Here is a 20,095-nt window from a genome sequence, read left to right on the forward strand (position 1 = left end):
GTGAAGCTTCAAAGGCATTTTCCATGCTGGATTCTTCAAACACTGGGCAAGTGTTGAAAGGCACAAGGATAGCTCTGCCTGATGTCAACACCACTTGCTTTTTGTGTGATGTACCAGTGAGAAAACCGAGGTGCAAAGGGGGGAGAGGCACCTGCTGCAGCAGTGTCTTAGAAAACAGAGAGATTCTGGTGGTTTGGAGCAGGGTTTCTTTTTTTGTAGAGAAGCACAAGGCCACAAGTCCCTGCAGTGCTGGCTCCAGATGGCCACCTCACCCCGCTCTGGGCTCTGGGGAGTGCAGGCTCTTTGAGGCAGACCACAGACCCTCACTTAAAAAGAAATTCCGTAAGTGGCTTAAAGACAGAGAAATGAAAACAACAAGTAGAGGTTCCTCTTCATCCAGCCTGATTTCCTCGGGGGTTGCTTTTGAAGTGACTGTTCAAACATACCTCAGGTGTGGGGAGCTAAATGGATGGAAACAAGTGTCCTTTGGTCCCACGAGTCCACCCTCCTTGCTGAAGCTGTCCCAGCTCCTGAGATGAGAGAGAAGCTTAATGAGTTCAACTTCTTGCTCCTTTCCTTGCCTCCTCCCCTCCCTGCTGAGAGCAGGGTAAGGCTGTATTGTGAGACATAACTGTGGATATCAGTCCTGTCAGTACTTTCCCTCCTTCCCACTTTCTCAGCTGAAGGGCCTCCCTCCCTACATCCTGCATCCTACATCCCTGGGCTTCCTTCAAAGAGCAGCTTGTGCTGCTCTCAAGCCCGTTTCAAATGGAACCTGGAGAGAGTTGATCAAAAGTTATTCCAAGGATCTCCTTGCCCAGATCTGTGAGCTCCTCCTGTGGTACCGTGGCGGCTGGGATGAGGAACACATCAGCAGGTTTCCCTTGGGATCCTTTTCTCTCCCAAGAGAAGCTGGGCTGGTGTGTTGTGGGATCTTTTTTCAGCTGTGCTAACCCAACTCATGCACAGAGCTGTTGTTAGTGGAACTGGGGTGATGGAAGCCCTTATAAGCTCCTGGTTGGATCCTGGTGCTGGTCTTGTCCTGGAGATTTGGCCTGTTCAGGGGGTGGCAGCTGTCCTGAATCTCTCCTGGGCTGGTATAAACCTCCTCACGAGCACTGAAGGACCTGATGTGATGTAGGTGAGCTGGAAACTCGTTCACAGCCCTCGGGTGATGTTTGCAGGCAGAGCTGGCTCTGCTCCTCTGGGGCCAGGAACCAATGCCTGGGTGCTCAGAGGTCCTGGGGGCCTTCTGGATCTCAGCATCAGATTCCCCCCCCATCCATGCACACACCCTTTAATAGCTGTAATAAACCATATGCCCCTGTTATTTAAATAGAATAAATTTAAAAATGGAAAAGCCTCCAGGAGCATCTGGAAGTTCAGCACCTGTGGAAAATCGGCAGCTGAAGGAGCTGTATGTGACGTGAGAGAGGGGAGAAGAGCCCATAATGGGCTCAGTGGAAAAAGAGGAGTGTCTGGGAGTCTTTCATGTTCCCATTGCAGTGTTCAGATGCAACTCCAGCTGCTTTCTATTCTGGGCTGCAGGGAGGTGTGTGCTCCCACATGTGGCTGTTGCAGGTCGGAAGGAGCGGCTCGGGATTGACCCAAAGGTTTGGAAATGATTCTGCCGTGCAGTAAGAGGAGTTTGGAGGAGGGTGAAGGTGCATTGCCAGGACTGGAGAGATTCACATTTCATTTCTGGATTTGTCTTAGACCTAGTGGTCTGTCAGTGCTTTGGCTGCTGTCTAGTCCCCATGGAAGGAGAATCCAAGGCTCTCCAAAACACCACTATTTGCTGCAGGCACAGAGCTGCACAGGTGCGTACAGGAAGCCTGTACAGGTGTGAAGCCGCATTCTTTTTGGGTGCTGATGGTGTTTCTTAGGTTGCAGTGGGAAAATCAGTCCCAGTTCTGTCTGGAACCCCACCAGATACTTTGTGGAAAAAGGGAATGTGGCAGCCAGGCAGGTGTTGCAAGCTGAGGAGGACACAGCCATCTCTGTATTCGCTACAGACCAAATGGACCCTGGAATTCCTTTGCTTCAGGAGGGGCTTCTGCCTGTTCTCACCTGGCATCTCAGACAACTGGCATCTCAGATTTTCCTTGTTTCAGGTCCCTTAAAAGTTAAAAATTTTATTTCCTGTCCTTTGGGAGTGTGAACTCTTCACAGCCAACAAGAACTTCACTTACGAGCTCAAGCTGCAGATATGAACATCCCACTTGTGCTACATTGCCAGATGCTCCTGAACCCTGTGTCCCATCCCAGCCACTTCTGCCCAAACCTTTAACCCCTTTTTGAGGCTGAAGGGCTGAGGCATGACCCCTCTGGAGCAGGGGACACTGAGACGTGGCAGTTAGCAGCCCCAGGAGTGGGGGACCAGCAGTGGGGGCTGGCTGGCTCACACAGTGCTCGCCAGCATCCCAGGTGGGCAGGCAGGGATCTCTTGCAGCCTGGTTCTCCTGAGCTGCTGATGGTTTCCCCCCCGGGAGTGATGCATATCCCACTTGACTGCCAGGCCCTCCCCTCTCTTGGTGTGGTTCACCAGCTTTGACAGGAAGGGCCAACCCCGCTGCAGGCTTTCACCGTTTGTCACAATAAATTGCTTCTTCCTCCTGCTGCGTGGGGGAGATGCTGGTTCCTTTGCCCTGAGTCCCAACAGCACCTGAGGCCGCTTCTCCCCCTCCTTGCTCTTCCTCCCCCCAAGCCTGCAAGGGGAGCAGAGCCTGCTGCAGCTGGCAACAGGCTCCCCAAAGCTTGCCTGATGCAGCAACAAATTTTGTGTGCTCTTGCATTCAGCTGCTTGACCTGACATGACCTGGGAAGGGGAACAGAGCTGGAGAAGGTGTGGATGCTCTGGGAGCAGGAAAGGTGGGAGCCATCTGCGAGGCTGGTGGGGTTTGCTGCTGTCCAGAGCCCCTGCTGTCCGTGGTAGCCCCTCTCCAGCCCAGGTCAGCACAGTGGGAGGTCCATGGCTCCAGCACAGCAGCTGCACCAGGCCTTGGTGTGCCTTTTGCAGCACCTAGCAGGGAGTGGGAAGTTGTGTGGGGAGCCAAGGGCTCAGTGGAGAGTGTGTGTGTGTGTGTGTGTACAAGCTGCAGTACCCAGTTCAGCTGGGACTCCGCTCTGTGCACCGAAATCTGCTGGGATTGGTGTTCTTTGGCCAGGCTTCCTGATGTAGGAGAGGGGGTGTTCAGGTTTGCCCTCTGCCTTCTGACCTTCTGTCACCAAAGGAGATGTGACATGGCCAGGCATGTGGAGAGGCAGCAGGGTGTGCTGTTGGTGGCAGTGGCTCTGAGGAGAACCTCTGTCCTTGCCTTTCCCTTGCTGCCAGGGGATGTTTGTAGAGTAGCTGCAGTGGTTTCATTCCTGTGCCTTGACCACACACTGAACTCCAGGGATGCCAGGAGCTGCCAGAGTTCCTCTCTTTCTCTGTCCCCTGGTGGTCTTTCTTTCTCTCTGCAGATCAGTGCAAAGCTTGTTGGCTGAGATATTAAGCATGAGCTGCGTTCCTGAGGTCCAGGACTGGCTTAGCTCTTCATTAAGGCCTGTTAATCATCCTGAGGAGCCTGACAGCTGCTGGCCATGGAGCACAGTGCCCTGCTGCCTTCCAGCTCTCCAGGATGGTCCTGCCCGAGGTGCCCCAGCATCGCTGGCAGCCACGGGAAGGGCTCTGCCTGCTCTGGCATGGGACAGTACCACTGCAGGGCTTGGCTTGAGAGCTTTCCTCGTTTGCAGGAAGATCTCCTGGCACCAGCTCTGCTGGGAGCTGGGATGGTGGCCAAGTTAAAGCTGTAGGAGGGGAGGAAGAGGAGGCTGAGGGCTCTGCTTCCCCCTGCCAGGCTGCAGCCCCGCCCTCCTTAGTCTCAGACCTCATGGAAACACAAGTCTTGCTCTCTCCCTCCATCCCAAATGGTACCAAGCTCTTACTACTGTTGGTTTTTGTCTTAATTGCACCTTGGAGCTATGCCTTGATTTATTTAATCAGGGAGAATTTAGGGCAAAAGATGGTTGTTCCTGAAGCAAATAGCAGCCTGCCTGATGTAGGGCTGGGAACTGGTGGGACAAAAGGAGAGAGGGGCTTGGCAGTGTCCTCCCACCTCCTTCCCTGTGGCTGGGCCTGTGCCACGATAGCTCCCAGCACCCCAGAACCCCTGCGGGGCCACATGAGGGGCAGGCAGCCACCTCCACACTCGTGTAGCATCCCCCAGCAGCACAGGCCTCAAAGACAGCGAGTGGCTTTGAATTTCCTTCTCATGCTGGGAAGAAGGGATTTAATTGACTCTCTGAAGGTACAGGGTGGTGTTTTGGAGCTGAGCTGGTGATGCTGGCTGTGAGAGTGAGGTGGAAGTGTGGAGCTGCTCTCAGAGCATCACCTGCAGCTCCTCAAACCTGTCCCATGCCTCGCTCTCCAGACATGAGACATCCAAAGAGATGTCCTCTATTCCATTCCCTCTCGCCTTTCATCTGAAATCCTTCCATTTTGAGCTCTTCTGGCCATCCCTCCCACTTCTCCTACTCCAGATTCTGTTGGGTTTTTAAATTAAAACCTGCCATGATTTGAAATGAATTAGTGTAGCAGTGGTATTAAAGAGCATCATCTTCCCAGCTGTTCCTCCCCAGCATCTTGCTAGTCCTCGAGCTGGTGCATTGCTCATAAATCCTCTCCCTGCTGTTCTTGATATTCCCTGATTTCTGTACATCTTACGCTGTCCTGATGTCAGGGGAGGCTTGGAGATCTGTGTTCCCATCCCTGTGTGATGTGACCTGCTCACATGTTCAGTGCTTCCTCTGTTTTAGGTGCTCATGAATTTTGCTGGACAACTTTATTTTATGTGGGAAACTTTCTGCTCGGACCACAGACGGAGTGTAATTATAAAAACCATACAGGGTAGCTGATCCAATTTTTACCAGGCTTTCTAAAGTGCAAAACTACATTTCTCAAAGTGTTTTCATGCCCCAAGTGTGCAAGAAGCTGAAGCTACAAGCATCCAACAGAACTTGGGGCCATCAGTCTTTTAGAATTCAGGCCTTTTATTGACAAAAACCCATAAAATTCTTGAATTCTTGTGTTGCATTTGCTGGAGGACTGTGGACTTTTTTCTTCTGAAAAAGCACCTTTTTTGGGAGCTGCAGGCACGCTGAAGCACTCACTGATGTTTTGGCAGAACCAGAGGTCCTTTGTGCTTTCTACACCCAAGTTACACCGATTTCATGCCACTGTGACAAACCCCTGTAAAACTGCTGTACCTCCTTTCTGTATTTGCTCTTGAGAGGGTTCAAATATCCAATATATGTAGATTTTGGTCAAAGTCAGTGTTGTGTAGTCAAAAGCAAGGCTGTTCAGTTCATCACCTCCTCGAGCCAAATCAATGTGTTAATGGCCACGGTACAGCGCTGGCCTGAGTTAAGGACACAAATTTCCTCCCCCTGCTGTAATATTTGGGTGCAAATGGAGCTCGGTATTTTTTGCTTTTAATTTCCCCAGGCACACAAAGGACTGGGGAAATTAGGTACAGAAAAGGTAAATAAAGTCATTGAGTAAGAGGAATGATGGCAGCAGTAGCGCTGTGCTAAATTGGATTCTTTGAAGTAAAGTGTGATTGCAACTGCAGAAATTTCCCCTGCTTGTATGCAGGGAGGCAAGATGAGGTTATTAATTATAACAACAGGCTGGAATTGATCTTAATGAGAAATAGTGCAGCTTGGGAGGAGCTGAGGCTGTGCTGGTGGCTGTCTCCAGGGCTGAGGCTCCAGAGGGACCTTCCTGGGCTGTTCTCCTGCCAGCCTTGCTGCTCCAAAGCCTGTCCCATGATGATCCTGAGCTACAGAGTGCCTCCATCCTGGGTTTTGAAGAAGTCACATTGCTGTTGGCTATCTCATCTGTGCCCTGCATCTCGATAACCTTGGACAGGTGCAGGAGGTGCTGCTTTAGGGTGAGAGGCCTCATCAAAAGCTCGTGAATCCAGAGCTTGCAAAACTTCTGAGCAAAGCTAGAACCTGGACTTTGCTGACCTCCTTGAAATACTCAGTCTGTCTCCTCCTTTTGTATCCCCAGGGATTGTTATTGTTGCCCTGGCAGACATATGGGAAACCTGGTCATTAGCCAAGGAGCCTTTGGGAATGGTCTTGTCCCAGCGTGCCTGTGCTCTGCCAGCCAAACTGGTTTTCTTCTGAGAGCTCATTTCTTACAACACTGCAGCAATTAAGGTGTATTAAAGGCTAATCATGCACAGCCTGTTTTTCTCACAAGACAAGCCTTCTAGATTCTGATTCTGCTTTGATGAAGAATGATGAAAGTCTTTTGTCTCCTGTCCATCAGTTTAGAGTAAGGCTCCCCGTGTGTCCCCAGGCTCGGAGGGCAGCCAGCATGAGGCACGCTCCTTCCAGGTGTGTGTCACTTGGCATTCCTGCAGCAACTCCAGGAACTTCACGTGGGCAGATCCCTTCAAAGACTGCCCCTTCCCTCCCTTTTCCTGAACAAAACCCAGGCATTTCAGCCAGGAAGAGGACTGCAAGCAATGACAGTCTCCTCAACTTCCCTTCTCCATCAGAGCCAGACTTTGGTGTGTGTCACAGGAGCTTTCAGGGTGCTCCTGTCCCAGCTGAGCTTCTGCCCTCCTCCTGTTTCCCACCACACTCTGAACACATTCCTTGGTGTCTCTTCATGGGAGCATAGAGGAGTGTGTTCTCTGTCCCACTTGCACCCCTTGCAAGCACTTGTATTTACAGAGCATTGCCTTGGAATTGCCCAACGCTCTCAGGGATGCACAGGGTGGGGTTTTGGAGTGTCCTGTGCAGGCTCAGGAGTTGGACTGGATGATCCTTGTGGATCCCTTCCAGCTCAGGACATTCTGTGATTCTCTGAAGTCTTTTCTTGCCTGTCCCCCAGCAAGATATCCCCTCTCACCCTTGACATCTGACAGGAAATCCCTGTTTTTGGGGAGGTGACAAGAGAGTAAATTGCAGGGACAGCTGCAGTTTGAGAGCGTGTTCTGTGGCTTTGCTGGCTGCCAGAAAACTCCTGTGCTGAGTGCACTCTGTACAGCTGGGCCAGTGTTTTTTCTCTCAGACCTCTCATTAGCAGAGTTCAGCTTTCCCCTGGGAACTTCTCATTAAAACTCCCAGCCTCTTCTCTACATCTGAGCTGCTGGAGCTGTGTCCAATGTGGGAAAAGAAGAAACTAAATAGAAACTGTGCAAGAACCCTCTGGAGGTTTGGTGCAATGGGACCAAGAAATTCCCAGGAACTGGAGTGCATCATCAGCTTGGGAAACTCCTCGTGTCTGTCTGAGCCTCTTGGCACCTTCTAGGGAGGGTTGTGTGGTGTTGCTGGGTCTTTAATGGCCCCATTCAAGTGCTTGAAACCTCGCATGGTTTCCTGCTGCAGAATGAGACCTTTTTTTTTCCCTCCCTTCTGCTCTGATGAGGGATTTTCGCCTGCCCCCATTGCTTTATTATTAAACAGGACAAATAGAGCTGTCCTGTTTCAATTCATTGCAGGTTATTACTTCTAGAAAATGGTCATTTTCTGCATAAATGTGATTGTCCTGCCCCAGTGAATGGTCAGGAGCGCTGATACTGGGCTGGGAGAAGGGAACCTCCAGAAAGAAGGGATGTCCTGGCCACAGGAGAATTTGTCATGGAAGGGGACCAGGCTGGTCCCTTGGCCGATTTTCCATCCCCAACCTAAGCTGTGTTTCTGAGAACTCCTTGACAGATTGTCCTGGATTGGCACTAAAGAGTGAGAGCAGATATAAATACATGATAAAGCTCCAGAGCGCTCAAAAATTAATATTTCAGGATCAAGAAGTCTTTATTTCCTCAAGGGCTTCAACAAAAGGAGGGATTTGTGTAGTTGTAGTTGTTGTGGTTCCCTTCCACCAACTGAAGGAACAAAGGGAGCTCAGAGCAGGGCCCCAGCTCTGGTCCTGGCTGAAGGAGATACCTGGTGTCAGAGGTTGCATGAAGAAAGTGGTGACCTTTTTGCAGCTGTTTTTGGTGTTGGGGCTCTGAGATGGTCAGGGGGCTGGAGTGTGAGTCCTGCAAGGAGAGGGTGTGGGAGCTGGGCTCAGTCAAGAATTCAACACAAGAAAGATGTTGCCTTGCTGGGGTGAGTCCAGAGGAGCCCACTGAGTTGATCACCTAGGGCTGGGGCCCCTCTGCTCTGCAGCCAGGCTGGGAGAGCTGGGGGTGTTCACCTGGAGAACAGAAGGCTCCAGGAACACCTCAGAGCCCCTTGCAGGGCCTAAAGGGGCTCCAGGAGAGCTGGAGAGGGACTGGGGACAAGGGCTGGAGGGACAGGACACAGGGAATGGCTTCCCAGTGCCAGAGGGCAGGGCTGGATGGGATATTGGGAAGGAATTGTTCCCTGGGAGGGAGGGGAGGCCCTGGCACAGGGTGCCCAGAGCAGCTGTGGCTGCCCCTGGATCCCTGGCAGTGTCCAAGGCCAGGTTGGACATTGGGGCTTGGAGCAGCCTGGGATAGTGGAAGGTGTCCCTGCTCATGGCAGGGGGTGGAACGGGATGGACTTTAAGGTCCTTTCCAACTCAAACTATTCCATGATTAGTTGCAGCTGGAGAGAAAGCATTGAAGGAGCTCTACCAATACCTACAGACACATCATGCAGAGGTCAGAGCCAGGCTCTTCGCAGCAGCACATGGTGGGAGGGCAGGAAGCAACACAGGATGAAACAGGAGACTAAGACTGGATATAAGGAGAAGCATTTCAGCACAAGGACAGCCAGTCAGGTGAGGTCGCTGCCCAGAGAGGTTGTGTAGTCTCCATGCTTGGAGGTCTTCAAGACCAGACTGTCTAAAGCTGCTGTAATCTCTTTAAGAGATTCAGCTTGAAGCAGGAGTTTGGTCTGGAGACCCCCTGTGAGGTCTCTTCTGACCAGAGTTATCCTGGGATCCTCCACGCTCGCTCTTGTGGGAGTGGAGTGCTGCTTTTGCACACCTGTGGAGAGGTGCAGCCCCTGGTTTTTGGGAATGTTGGTGCCATTGCAGTGGCACCACCTGGCACTGCCTGACTTGGTCACTTTGATGTGGTGTTCCAGGAGAGCGTGGCTGAGTTAGGGGAGGGTCTCTTTGCTGTCTCTGCCCTTGCTCGGCAGATCTGGGAGAAAAGGGCAAAGAGACAGGTCCCTTCTGGTGCTTTATTTTTCTCTGTGTCTCTCCAGGACAGAATGTCCTGAGTTGGAAGGGTCCTGGAAGGATGGGGTGAAGGTCACTGATATTAAAACCTGTTTTATTTTCTTGTTTCACTTTGGAGGCAGGATTTGGGAGTACTTATGCAACCTGCCCTGTTTGGATGATGCTAGCACAGAGCTGGTGACACTTTACTTTATAGCCTCGGGGGTTCAGAAGGGTGAATCAGAGACTGTTTGTCTCCACTGATGCTCCTACAGAAACTTGTACCAAGTGGAAAGTCCCAGCTCCCAGTGTTTCTGTGTTGCTCTGCCAGTATATCTGCTGCAACCTTCCAGGTCCAGCCTCCCAGCCCTTGCCTGGCTCTGCAAGAGTGAGTCAGCTCAGCCAACAGCATCTCCTCGCCCGGGCTTCATGCTCCCAACCCACGTGTGCTCCTAACAGTGCACTGCCAGAGGGATTCCGAGTGGTTCCTGACCTCCTGCAGCCCTTCCTGGTGGGCACAGGTGCCTTCTGCTCCTGCTGGCTCTGGAGATGTGGTAGGTCCGTGTAGGAGAAGGCTCAGCAGTCCTCTCTTAGGTCAGGATCCGCAGTGCTACTGAAAGAAAATTAAATGGGAAATATTAAATAGAAAGCATGGGGTTGAGGGGAAGGGATTCACAGCTCACAGGCATTGAGGCAGGGTTTGTTTAGAGTTTTATGGTAATTGTTCTTTTCTTCCACAAAATTCTAGTGCTTTTTCTTGTATTTGTCAGTGAGCATTTTGCTGGGATGCATTGTGTGTCAGAGAGCTCGGGGTTTGTGTTGCTGACTAGAACAATTGATTTTTATTTATTTGTTTATTTACTGCGGGAGAGAAACGAAGCCGTGAGTTTTAAGGTTTTAGCTGCTCTGGAGGAGTTTTATTTAGAGAAACAGCTTGATTGTGTTGCTGTGTGTGATTGACACAAGCTCCTCTAATCCTGTTGCCAGTGTGGGCTCTGCAGCAGAGCCCTGGGATCTCTCACTCGGGTGCCCAGGTCACCTCAAGCCATTCTCTGGCAGTCCAGGGTGCTTCTGCCCAGGGCTGGGTGCCATCTCCTGCCCTGGAGCTCAGCTGCACATCACACAGCCCTGGCACACCACCAGCTCCCTGCCAGTGGGAAAGACACAAACTGCTGGTTACAGGCACTTCCCGATTTCCTACCCTGCCTTGTTCCTTCCTGTTTTGCCCTGCTTCAGAGAAGTCTTGAGTCCCAGATGGTGCCCAAAGGTGGTGGCCACCCCTGGCCAGTTCAATGGCTGTGTAGGAGCCAGGGCTCTGCAGCAGCTGGACACGCAGGGCTCAGCAAACTCATCGCTCAGCAGAGCCCGGGGATATCACTGTCCTGAAGTGGTTTTGGAAGGTGACCAGCTGGAACCTTCTTAATCCCTGGAGCAGTGAGGTTCCCTGGGACCTGATCAATGTGCTGAAAGCTGCCTGCTTGTTTGAGTACCTTCTATATTATTTTTTAAGCATGATAATTACGCTGCTGCGATTGCCAAGGTAGGGGCACTCCTGCCAACGCGGTAGTGCCTCCTGCCAGCTGATGTCTCCTCCTTGGCTGGGGAGAGCTGCTGTGGTGGGAAGCACAGCCATGCGGATCCAGCCCCTTCCATGCTGCTGGAGGTGTGGGGTTGTACCCTGTTACCCTTTCCTTGCACCCCGAGCTGCCCTTGTTGTGTGCAACCCCCAAAAGAGCCTCCAGCAGCTCCCTGCTGCCAGGCTGCGGAGCGGAGCACCTGCGTCACCGTGCTCCCTGTGAAGTGTCCCCCAGGAAGGCCCTTCCATGGGTGGGTGGCTGCCAGGTCCCTGGTTTCGGAGGAGCTCCTCTCCCGAGGGAAGGTGGCAGGAGATGTTTATCTCAGTTGTGTTTGCTGGGGCTGGAGAGTGACTGTGTTAACACACAGCAGATGGGCCTGGTGAATAGGTGCTGGAGATAACCCTATTTCCTCACGAAGCTTTGTTGCCTGCTGGGAAAGGAGCCAGCCAGGCTGTTTAAGGAGAAGTGTGGAGCTTGGACAGGCTGAGGATGGATTTCTCCTTCAGCTGGTTCTGTTTTGGGAGGAAGTTGTTGCTGTGGGGCAGAGGCTGCTGCCACAACCCACCATGTTCTGGTGTGGCTCGGACCATGTAAAGGCAGGTTCCAGCCTAGTGCCCTGTGGGATCTTTGCATCTAAATTTAATTCCATTCCAGGCAGGGACTGGAATTGTCCATCAGTCCTAGGCAGGGGTGTGGGGAAGGCAGGCTGGTGTCCTGCCAGTCACCAAGGCTGGGGGATTGGTGGCTGGGAACCCAGCACTGTGGGGTACAGCTGAAGGTTCGTGTCCCATGTCCTCTCCCATTTCTGAGCATCTCCCACTTGCTTCCAGGGAAAACCGTGTGCAACAGCAGGCAGAGAAGTCTCCTGTCAAAGCTTGTCACACTGGTGGCCCAGCCACTGCAGGACCTTTGAGGGAAGAGCTGATGGCCCTTCTGGAAGGCTTTTTGGTTTTCCCGAGAAGGTCAAGTAGGTGGAAATTCTAGCAGCACTTGGACAGTGTTAGGGGCCAACTCCTGTGGCATGGGGCGAGAAGATGGGACCAGGAGTGGGACAGTGTGACCAGAGGATGTCACAGCTTCCCAGGGCCATTCCAGCACACTGCAGTGTCCTGGCTTCCACCTCCCTTCCAGCTGCCTGGAGCCTGGATCTCCCACCCAGCCAAGTGAAACGGTGCTGCCTTCCCTGAGCCTGCAGCTTGTTGCTGATGCCACATCGAGCAGGTCTGGTGATGCGGCACATCCCAATGTCGCCTCGTGTGGTACTTCTGTCTGTTAGGTTACCCTGCGTTTCTCTTCTCTGTGGGAAGGGACAGGGTGATTCCTTCCACAGTCCCATGGTGGCATTGCTAGAAGCCTTTTCCCGCTGGGCAGGACCATGGGGGTGTGAGGGATGTGCAGCAGGAAGGTTGGTGGCTGGATGTCCCCATCCACAGCAAGCACTGCGGCATCTGCACTTCGGAGTGGATTTTTTGGAGCCAGTGCACGGTGTGCACTGAGTAACAACAGCATGGAACGCTGCAGGAGGATGGAGGTGGATGGCACGGGCTGCTGACAGCCTTCCCCTGCCTTTTGCTGATGCCTGTGGTTTGATGAACCTTACCCAGTAAGACAAATGGATGTGACAGGATCGCGGTGCCCTTCATGGCCCCATTTGCTGCCAGAGCCGGGCAGCAATTCCTTCTCCTCCTCTGCTCAAGGAGTGATCTCCCTTTCAGATGTTGTGGACATGGTGCTGCTGCAGGGGAGAGGGATGCACAGTGGCTCCCAGCTGTAGGACTTGAGGCAGAAAAATCAATGTTTATATTTCTCTTAGCTGGGAATAACTCCGGTAAATAAACACCTTGCAGAGTTCAAACGATGCAGGCGCTGTATATGAACCAGAATGAATTTTCAAGCTCTCTCTTGCAATAAAATGGATTTCTTGATTTCAGGCTTTATTTAGAGAAATGTTTGATTTAAAAAGGGAGTTGAAGGTTACATCTGATCTCTGTAAGGTGGAGCTGCTCTTCCAGTGGCTGTGGAGCATGCTGTGGAAATGTGGTAGGATTGCTGCTGCTGCTGGAGTGTTCCCAGGAGAGTTTCTCATGTACCAGCCAAAGGGAGGGTCACTTCTCTCCTCCCCAGGGGGGTTCTGGCTGCATCCTCTGCCCCTCCAGACCCCGCTGCTGCATTGCAGTCTGCTCAGAGCCTTGGGAAGCTGCGTGTGCAGGTGCTGCTGCTTGGGATTCTGGAGACCAGCCAGGACCCGGTTCCTTCCACAGGCTGCACCGGCGTCTCGGAGCTGTCTGTGCCTGCCCTTTATGGGATTAAACACCCTCCTTCCCTTTGTTCCAGCCGGTGTGGTGGCTGAACTTGGTTGTTGAAGGGACACTGGAGAGGCAGCCAGTGGTGAGCCCACTGAGGTGCAGCTCCCATGACTTAGGCTGCTCGTGGTCTCTGGAGGTCTGACTTTGCTGTTCTTGGGAAGAGCTGAGGGCATGGCATGGACTTGGAGGCTTCTTCTGCACAGTTAACCCTCTCTGTGGTCTCAGGCAAGCAGAGCAGGGTAGAAGGGCTTGGAAGGGGCCTGCTCTGCTGGTGAGAGGCACAGCTGACCTGGAGCTTGGGTTCAAGATTGGGTTTAAGACTTGGCCATCTTATCTGGGAGCAGGAGTGCGTGGAGAGAGGGCTCCGGGCTCCTGGTGCGTGTTTACCTGAGGGAGAGCTGGTTTGTCCTTGTGTGAAGGAGGAGGAAGCAGAAAACTCTGCTTTAGCCCCACCTTTGTTCCAAGCTGCAGGAAATGACCCTGACCAGGGGACAAAGGGCACCATGCAGGCCTGGGATTTGTTCTCAGTGTGAGTGCACACATGGCATCCTGAAAGCACCAGGAAGGCTACACTGGGGGAAGGCTGCTCCCTGCAACCATGGGCCATGGAGCTGCTGCTGCTGCTGCACTTTCTGGAAATTGAACCTGCCTAGAAAACATAATTGTGACCTCCTGCCCTGGGACGAGGTGATTCTGGCGCGTGTTGGACCCATTCTCCCATCAGGGTTTCAGGCATTCCCAGGCAGCATTAGAGATTGAAACCAAGGGCTGGTGCAGCCAGAAGGGCATCATGGCCTCTCTGCTTCACAGATAAGTGGGGAAGCAGCTGGAGCTGGGACATGGTACCCCCCTTTGCTGAGCTGGGAAGCTGCTGGTGAGCTGTCCTGGCACTGGTGCACCACGGAGCTACTGCTCCCAGGCTGGCTGGGCCAGGCTTCTGGCCCCAAAATCTACAGCCAGACAGAAACACCTCTGCACACCAAAACCTGCCTTCCTTGGCTTGGTGGTGTCTGGCGTGGGGTAATAGAGTTATCCCAGTGTGGATAAGTGGTGTGGAGCTGAAAGGAGAGGAGGGAGACAGGAACAGGAAGTGAGACAGAGATGGTGGGGTGGAGTAAAGAAGGAGGAAAGAATTGATGTTGGAACAGCAAGAAGGCAGAACAGGGTGTCAGCTCCTCCAGAGAGCTCCAAACAGGCTGCAGACACAGAGTTGCCAGGGCTGGGCACAGAGGTGGTGTGTTTGCTCACCAGGGCATAACCCCACTGTGAGAATGGGGTCAGTGGGTGCTGGGGCTGCTTCTTTTGCCCTTCCTGGAGCATTTTAGATGGGAGCCAATGCATTGCCATGCACTTGGACAATTTATCAGTGCCAGAGGAGCACGTGCCTGGAGACCAGTGACTGGATTGATGGCTGTGCCCTTCCTGGAAGCAAGGTCCTGACCATGCCAGCCCAGGAAACACATGGTACCCCTGCGTACCCAGTGGCCTTGGCCTCACGCTGTGTCTTCTCTCTTGCAGCCACTCCCACTCTCCCGGCTCCATGGCTGCCGTCCGCGAGTGGTCCTGCACCCGCTGCACCTTCCTGAACCCCGTGGGCCAGCGCCAGTGCTCCATCTGCGAGGCCCCCCGGCAGAAGCCCGACCTCAACCACATCCTGCGGCTCAGCGTGGAGGAACAGAAGTGGGCCTGTGCCCGCTGCACCTTCAGGAACTTTCTGGGCAAGGAAACCTGTGAGGTGTGTGGCTTCACCCCGGAGCCGGGACCCAGTGGCTCCCCTTTGCCCGTCATCAATGGCATCTTGGCCAAGCCTGCCGTGCTGGTGGAGCCCAAGGGCACGTCCAAGGAGGAGGCTGCCAAAGCGGAAAGCAGCAGCGAGGACTCGGAGGGAAAGAGCCCCGATGAAGCGGAGCTGGAGAGCGGCTGGGCTTGCCAGCGCTGCACCCTGCACAACACGCCCGTGGCCAACTCCTGCTCTGCCTGTGGTGGCCCACGCAAGCTCTCCCTGCCCAAGATCCCACCAGAGGCGCTGGTCGTCCCTGAAGTCATCACCCCGGCCGGATTCCACATGGCCCCCTCCACCCCGCAGCCTTTAGTCCCTGCAGAGACCTCTGATGGTGATGCCGTGGCCACCCAGGGCCCGGTGGCTATGGAACAAGAGGCCCAGAAGATACCAGCCTTCAGCCCCTTCTCCCCAGGGCTCCAGAACAACCCTGTGCCCCGAAGCCGGCGGGAGGTGCCCCCACAGCTGCAGATGCCGGGCCCCGAAGGCTCCCAGCCTGCGGCTGCGGGCGCCGCGGGGCAGAAGGGCTCTCCCCAAGGCCAGGCCAGGGCTGCCCCTGCCGCGCGCTTCCCCGACCTGCTGTCCAACAAACGGCTGAGCGTGCTGGAGGAGGAGATGGAGGTCAGTCCGTCCCACTGGAAGTGCAGCTCCTGCTCCCTGCTCAACTCCGCCGGGGCCGGCAAGTGCGAGGTTTGCAGCACCCAAAAAGGCAGCGACACCATCAACCTGGTGGGGGACTCAGTGCGGTTCACCCCGTGCAGCCCCTCCAGCCCTGACTTCACCACCTGGTCCTGTTCCAAGTGCACCCTCAAGAACCCCACGCAGGCCCAGAAGTGCAAGGTGTGCGGCTCCTCCAAGCTGCACGGCTTCCAGGAGCACGGGGCGCCGGGCGAGCCGGCCCCGCGCTGCCCCGACTGTGGCGCCTGCGACAGGGCCGGCTGCTCCTGCGGCACCAAGGCCCCGTCCGCGCGCAAGGTGGCCCGGCTCTTCCCGGCCCCGCTGCCCAGCGGGCAGGAGAGGCCAGGCCAGTGGGCCTGTCCTGCCTGCACTCTGCTGAACGAGGTGAAGGCCAAGCACTGCGGCGCCTGCCACACGCCCCAGCAGTACGTGGCCCAGCGCAAGGGCCTCAAGCCCCTCAAGAGGAGGGAGAGCATGCACGTGGAGAAGAGGAGGCAAACGGATGAGGGCGAGGCCAAAGCCCTGTGGGAAAACATCGTGACCTTCTGCCGGGAGGTGAGTGCTTGCTTGTTCCTGGCTTCCCTTTCTGCCTCCCCCATAGCTCTGGGGCAGCACCTCCCATGCCTTGCGTTCCAAGGATCTTCCCTTGCAGCAGCTGGATGCTGGTTGTTAACACTGAAATGTCGTGTTTTGGTGCAGAATAATCTCCAGGGTGAAGACAGCTCATACAGCCCACTGCCGGTGCAAGGGTGATGAAGTCTAAAACCTAGTGCTAAAGCTGTTAACTCTGAAACCCAGTGGTGTTTTAAATCAAGGAGAGAGAACTTCTGGGATGAAGGGAACACCCGTAGGTGGTCAGTCCATCTCCTTCCAGTGTCTAGTGGTGGGAAAGGCGGGGAGAGTGTGTCCAGGTTTGCTGGTGGCACTGCTGTCTGTGGAGGCAACAGGCAGAGGCTCAGGATGAGAGTGCAGGCAGAGGAACTGCTGCCACTGCCAGCAACTGCAGGTGTTTCAGAACCATGAGCTGGGCCTTGGCGTTCTTGGTTTGGGTGTTGCAAAATGCAGAGGTGCAGCACAAATGGCCCCTCCTGTTCTGGGCAGGCCAGCTGAGCTGGAGCTGTAGCCTGGCTCTAGTTGAAGGTCTCAGGAATACGTGCCAGCACCCACCTTCCCACTGTGAAGTATCTGGTTCAGTCAGTTGGGTTTCAGCCTCAAACACCACTCTGATGGCCTCATTTTTATTCCCTTTATGGCATTAAAAGCTCCTGTGAATGCTGCTTTCTCTGGCCTCCTTCTGGGGGAAGCCTCCAGCTCTTCTGGACCAGATGGAAAGGGAGTTGCAGTCCCATTTTGACGTACAGACAAGGCTTTTCCTGCCCGGTCTGAGGAGTGTGTCCATTTCTGTGCCTCCAGTGCACAGTCCAGGGAACAGAGATGTTTGGCTCGGAGGGGAAGCTCTGAGAACGATCCTGTTTTGGGGTTGCGGTTTTTTTAAATTACTGCGTGTCCTTCCTAACAGGCGTGGGTGTCTTTATAGCAGAGACCCAGATTCTGCTTATCCCCATCTTTTAGGCAAATGAATAGCCTCTTTTGTAGGCAGGGAACATCTGTTACATCAGGAATCAGGCCTGAAGGATGAATCATGACGATGGCCAGGCTGAATTAGCAGCGTGGCACTGCCAGGAAGGGGAGCCTGCCTGCCCCGTGCCACAGTGCTTGGTCAGAGCCTTGGCTGAGCCTGTTGTGCTCCTTAACCCACCCATAAAGGGCTGTTAGATCAGCATGGGCCATCTCCCCAGAAATCCCCCTACAGCCGAACCTCGGCTGTGCTCCGACACTGTTCAGGTGTGAGGTTAGGCCTGGCAGCAGTGCAGGGACAGTGCTGCTCCCGCCCCTGTGCTCGCTCCGCTCCCGGTGTCCCTCCCAGTGCTCCTGTTCAGGCTGCCGTGTGAGGCAGCCTCCAAGCTCCCTGCTGTCCGAGTGTTTCCCAGGCTGTTCAGCCTTCCCCTGGAGGAGTCAGGCTGGCCAAGTTCTCCTCCGTCTGTTGTCCCCCTGCCCCACGTCATGTGGAGCAGCCCCTCTTGCTGCTCCCTGCCAGCATTTCTGCTCGAGCTCCTGCTGTGGGTTTTCCTTTCTCTGCTATTCCAGGGATGCCTTTTACAACTCAGTGTGTGGTCCCTATTTTAGCTTTACCCTTTCTCTTCTGTCGGGGAGCAGTGCAGAGCTGACCTCTTCCACTGCAATCATGGAATCAGAATGGTTTGAGTTGGAGGGGACCTTAAAGCTCATCTCATTCCAGCCCTGCCAACCCACCTCACCTTCCACCAGACCAGATTATTTCAAACCCCATCCAGCCTGGCCTGGAACACTTCCACAGATGGGGCAGCCACAGCTTCCCTGGGCAGCCTGGGCCCGGGCCTCCCCACCCTCACAGGGAAGAATTTTCCCCCAATATCCAATCCAAATTTCTCCTGTTTAAAACTTTCCCCTTGTCCCATCACTATTTGTCCATGGGAAAAATTGCTTTGCCTTTTATTTATAAGCCCGCTTTAGGCCCTGGAAGGGGCTCTGAGCTCTCCCTGGAGCCTTCTCTTGTCCAGGTGAGCACCCCCAGCTCTCCCAGCCTGGCTCCAGAGCAGAGGGGCTCCAGCCCTGGGAGCTGGATCTCCATGGCCTCCTCTGGACATATTCTAAAAGATCCACATCTTTCTTGTGCTGAGTCCTCCAGAGCTGGACAAAAGTGGGGTCTCACAAGGGCAGAGCAGAGGGGGAGAATGCCATCCCTCGTGTCCTCATGGCCCTGCACAGCAGGTTCCTGCAGAGCCCAGGATGGGTCACATCCCAGTCCCCAGCCGGGATGTGACTGAGCTGCTGGAACGGTGGCTGCTCCTCAGCTGCACGGGGCAGACGCTCCCCTGAGAGAGCAGGACAGCTATTAGCTGCAAAACACCCTCCTGCAAAAGAGGAGCTGGAGGTGCTAATTGAGGTACCGCAAAGGAAGCATTCACGTAGGATTGCCACAAAAGAGGAGGTCAACTACTAGTTCGGTGTGCACAAAGCTAATTTAAATCAGAGCCAGCTTTTGCTGAAAGAATTTAATTTCATTTAATTAACAATAACAAAGAAACACCTGTTCTCATTTCACCCCGTGTTAGACTGAAAAAGCCACCACTTCTCCACTTGGTGAAGTTCTGTGCTTCCATCCATGTGGTTATTGCCTGTGGGATTACCTGCCCTTCCACCCATCCTATTTATTTATTTATTACGCAGCAGCTATTGCAGGAGGGCTGGGATGTGGGATACCCTCACTCTGGAATTGCTTGCCTGCTTGTGGTGTGACTGAATGCAATTGCAAAAGCTGCCCCTCCCATTCCCCATGGATGTGCCTGGGAGGTGGCACAGGGCTGCCAAGCCCAGCGTGTCCCCTCCGGGGCAGGGACAAGGCTCGGGTTGAGGAGTGTTTGTGTGCCAGGTGGCTCCTCGCAGCCTTGCTGTTTGCAGGCTTTGCTGCTTTTGGAGGCAGCCGAGGCCCCCCACAGCCCAGCTTTTAGCACCAGCACAAAGTGTGAGACGGTCCCTGCCCGGGGAGGCTCCTGTGAAACAGAAAAAGGCAGATTGGAGTCACAGCCCGGAGCTTGGGGCTGGAGAGGTGAGCCCGAGGCAAGGCTGAATGCTGGACCCGAAGCCCAGAAAGCATCTCTGCTGCTGCCAGCAGACACCAGCCCAGTCCTGCCCCCCTGCAGGGCTGGCAAGGGACTGCCTGGGCCAAGCAGGAGGGCCAGGGGCTCTGCTCTTTCTCAGGGAGACACTGGAAGGCTCTCCAGGCCCTCCAGTCCCAAGTAGCTCCAAGTGATGCTCTCCTTACCTTTTGCTCTCACAGAACAAAGTCAATTTTGTAGACGACAGTTTCCCCCCTGGGCCCAAGTCCGTGGGGTTCCCGGAAGGTGACAGCGTGCAGCAGCGGGTGAAGCAGTGGCTGCGGCCCCACGAGATCAACTGCAGCATCTTCAAGGACCGGTCAGTGAAGTGGTCAGTGTTCCGCACACCCCGGCCCTCGGACATCCTGCAGGGACTGCTGGGAAACTGCTGGTAAGGGCGAGTGAGCCGGGCTGACACCTTCCCTCCCCTTCCCTCTTCCCCCCCCCCTCTTCTCCAGCTCCAGCTCGGCCCCCTCAGCCCTACTCAAACCCATTTGTGCCCCCAGGCTGTAGCCCATGCTCTGCCTCACCCCCTCCCAGCGCTGCGTGGCCGGGCAGCTCGCGCTGCCTGCCCGTGCCCCGCTGAGGCCGCCCCGCCTGCCCGGCAGGTTCCTGAGTGCCCTGGCCGTGCTGGCCGAGCGGCCGGAGCTGGTGGAGAGGGTGATGATCACCAGGACCCTGTGCCCCGAGGGTGCCTACCAGGTGCGGCTGTGCAAGGACGGCACGTGGACCACAGTGCTGGTGGATGACATGCTGCCCTGCGACGAGTGCGGGTACCTGCTCTTCTCCCAGGTCGGTGCCAAGGGGGGGAACAGGGTGGGCAGTGCTCCAGGGGTCAGGGAGGCTCACCCCAGGCTCTCCCAGGAGAGACAGTGGGAAGAGGTACTGCTGGGGTTCATGTGAGGCCCCTACTTCGTGCTGCA

The 20,095-nt window shown here is 54.7% G+C and overlaps 1 protein-coding gene across 8 annotated transcripts in view; it reads left to right on the forward strand.

Annotated features, from left to right (window-relative positions):
* Window positions 1-20,095, forward strand: part of CAPN15 (calpain 15) — a 56,434-nt gene that overhangs the window by 27,792 nt on the left and 8,547 nt on the right. For all 8 annotated transcript variants that reach the window (XM_048320768.1, XM_048320771.1, XM_048320767.1 and 5 more), the window contains 3 exons: window positions 14,535-16,029; window positions 19,355-19,563; window positions 19,781-19,964. In XM_048320768.1, coding sequence (XP_048176725.1) covers window positions 14,535-16,029; window positions 19,355-19,563; window positions 19,781-19,964 — 1,888 coding nt within the window. The remainder of the gene's footprint in view (window positions 1-14,534; window positions 16,030-19,354; window positions 19,564-19,780; window positions 19,965-20,095) is intronic.

Source organism: Corvus hawaiiensis, chromosome 16 (assembly GCF_020740725.1).
Source record: "Corvus hawaiiensis isolate bCorHaw1 chromosome 16, bCorHaw1.pri.cur, whole genome shotgun sequence".
NCBI lineage: Eukaryota > Metazoa > Chordata > Aves > Passeriformes > Corvidae > Corvus > Corvus hawaiiensis.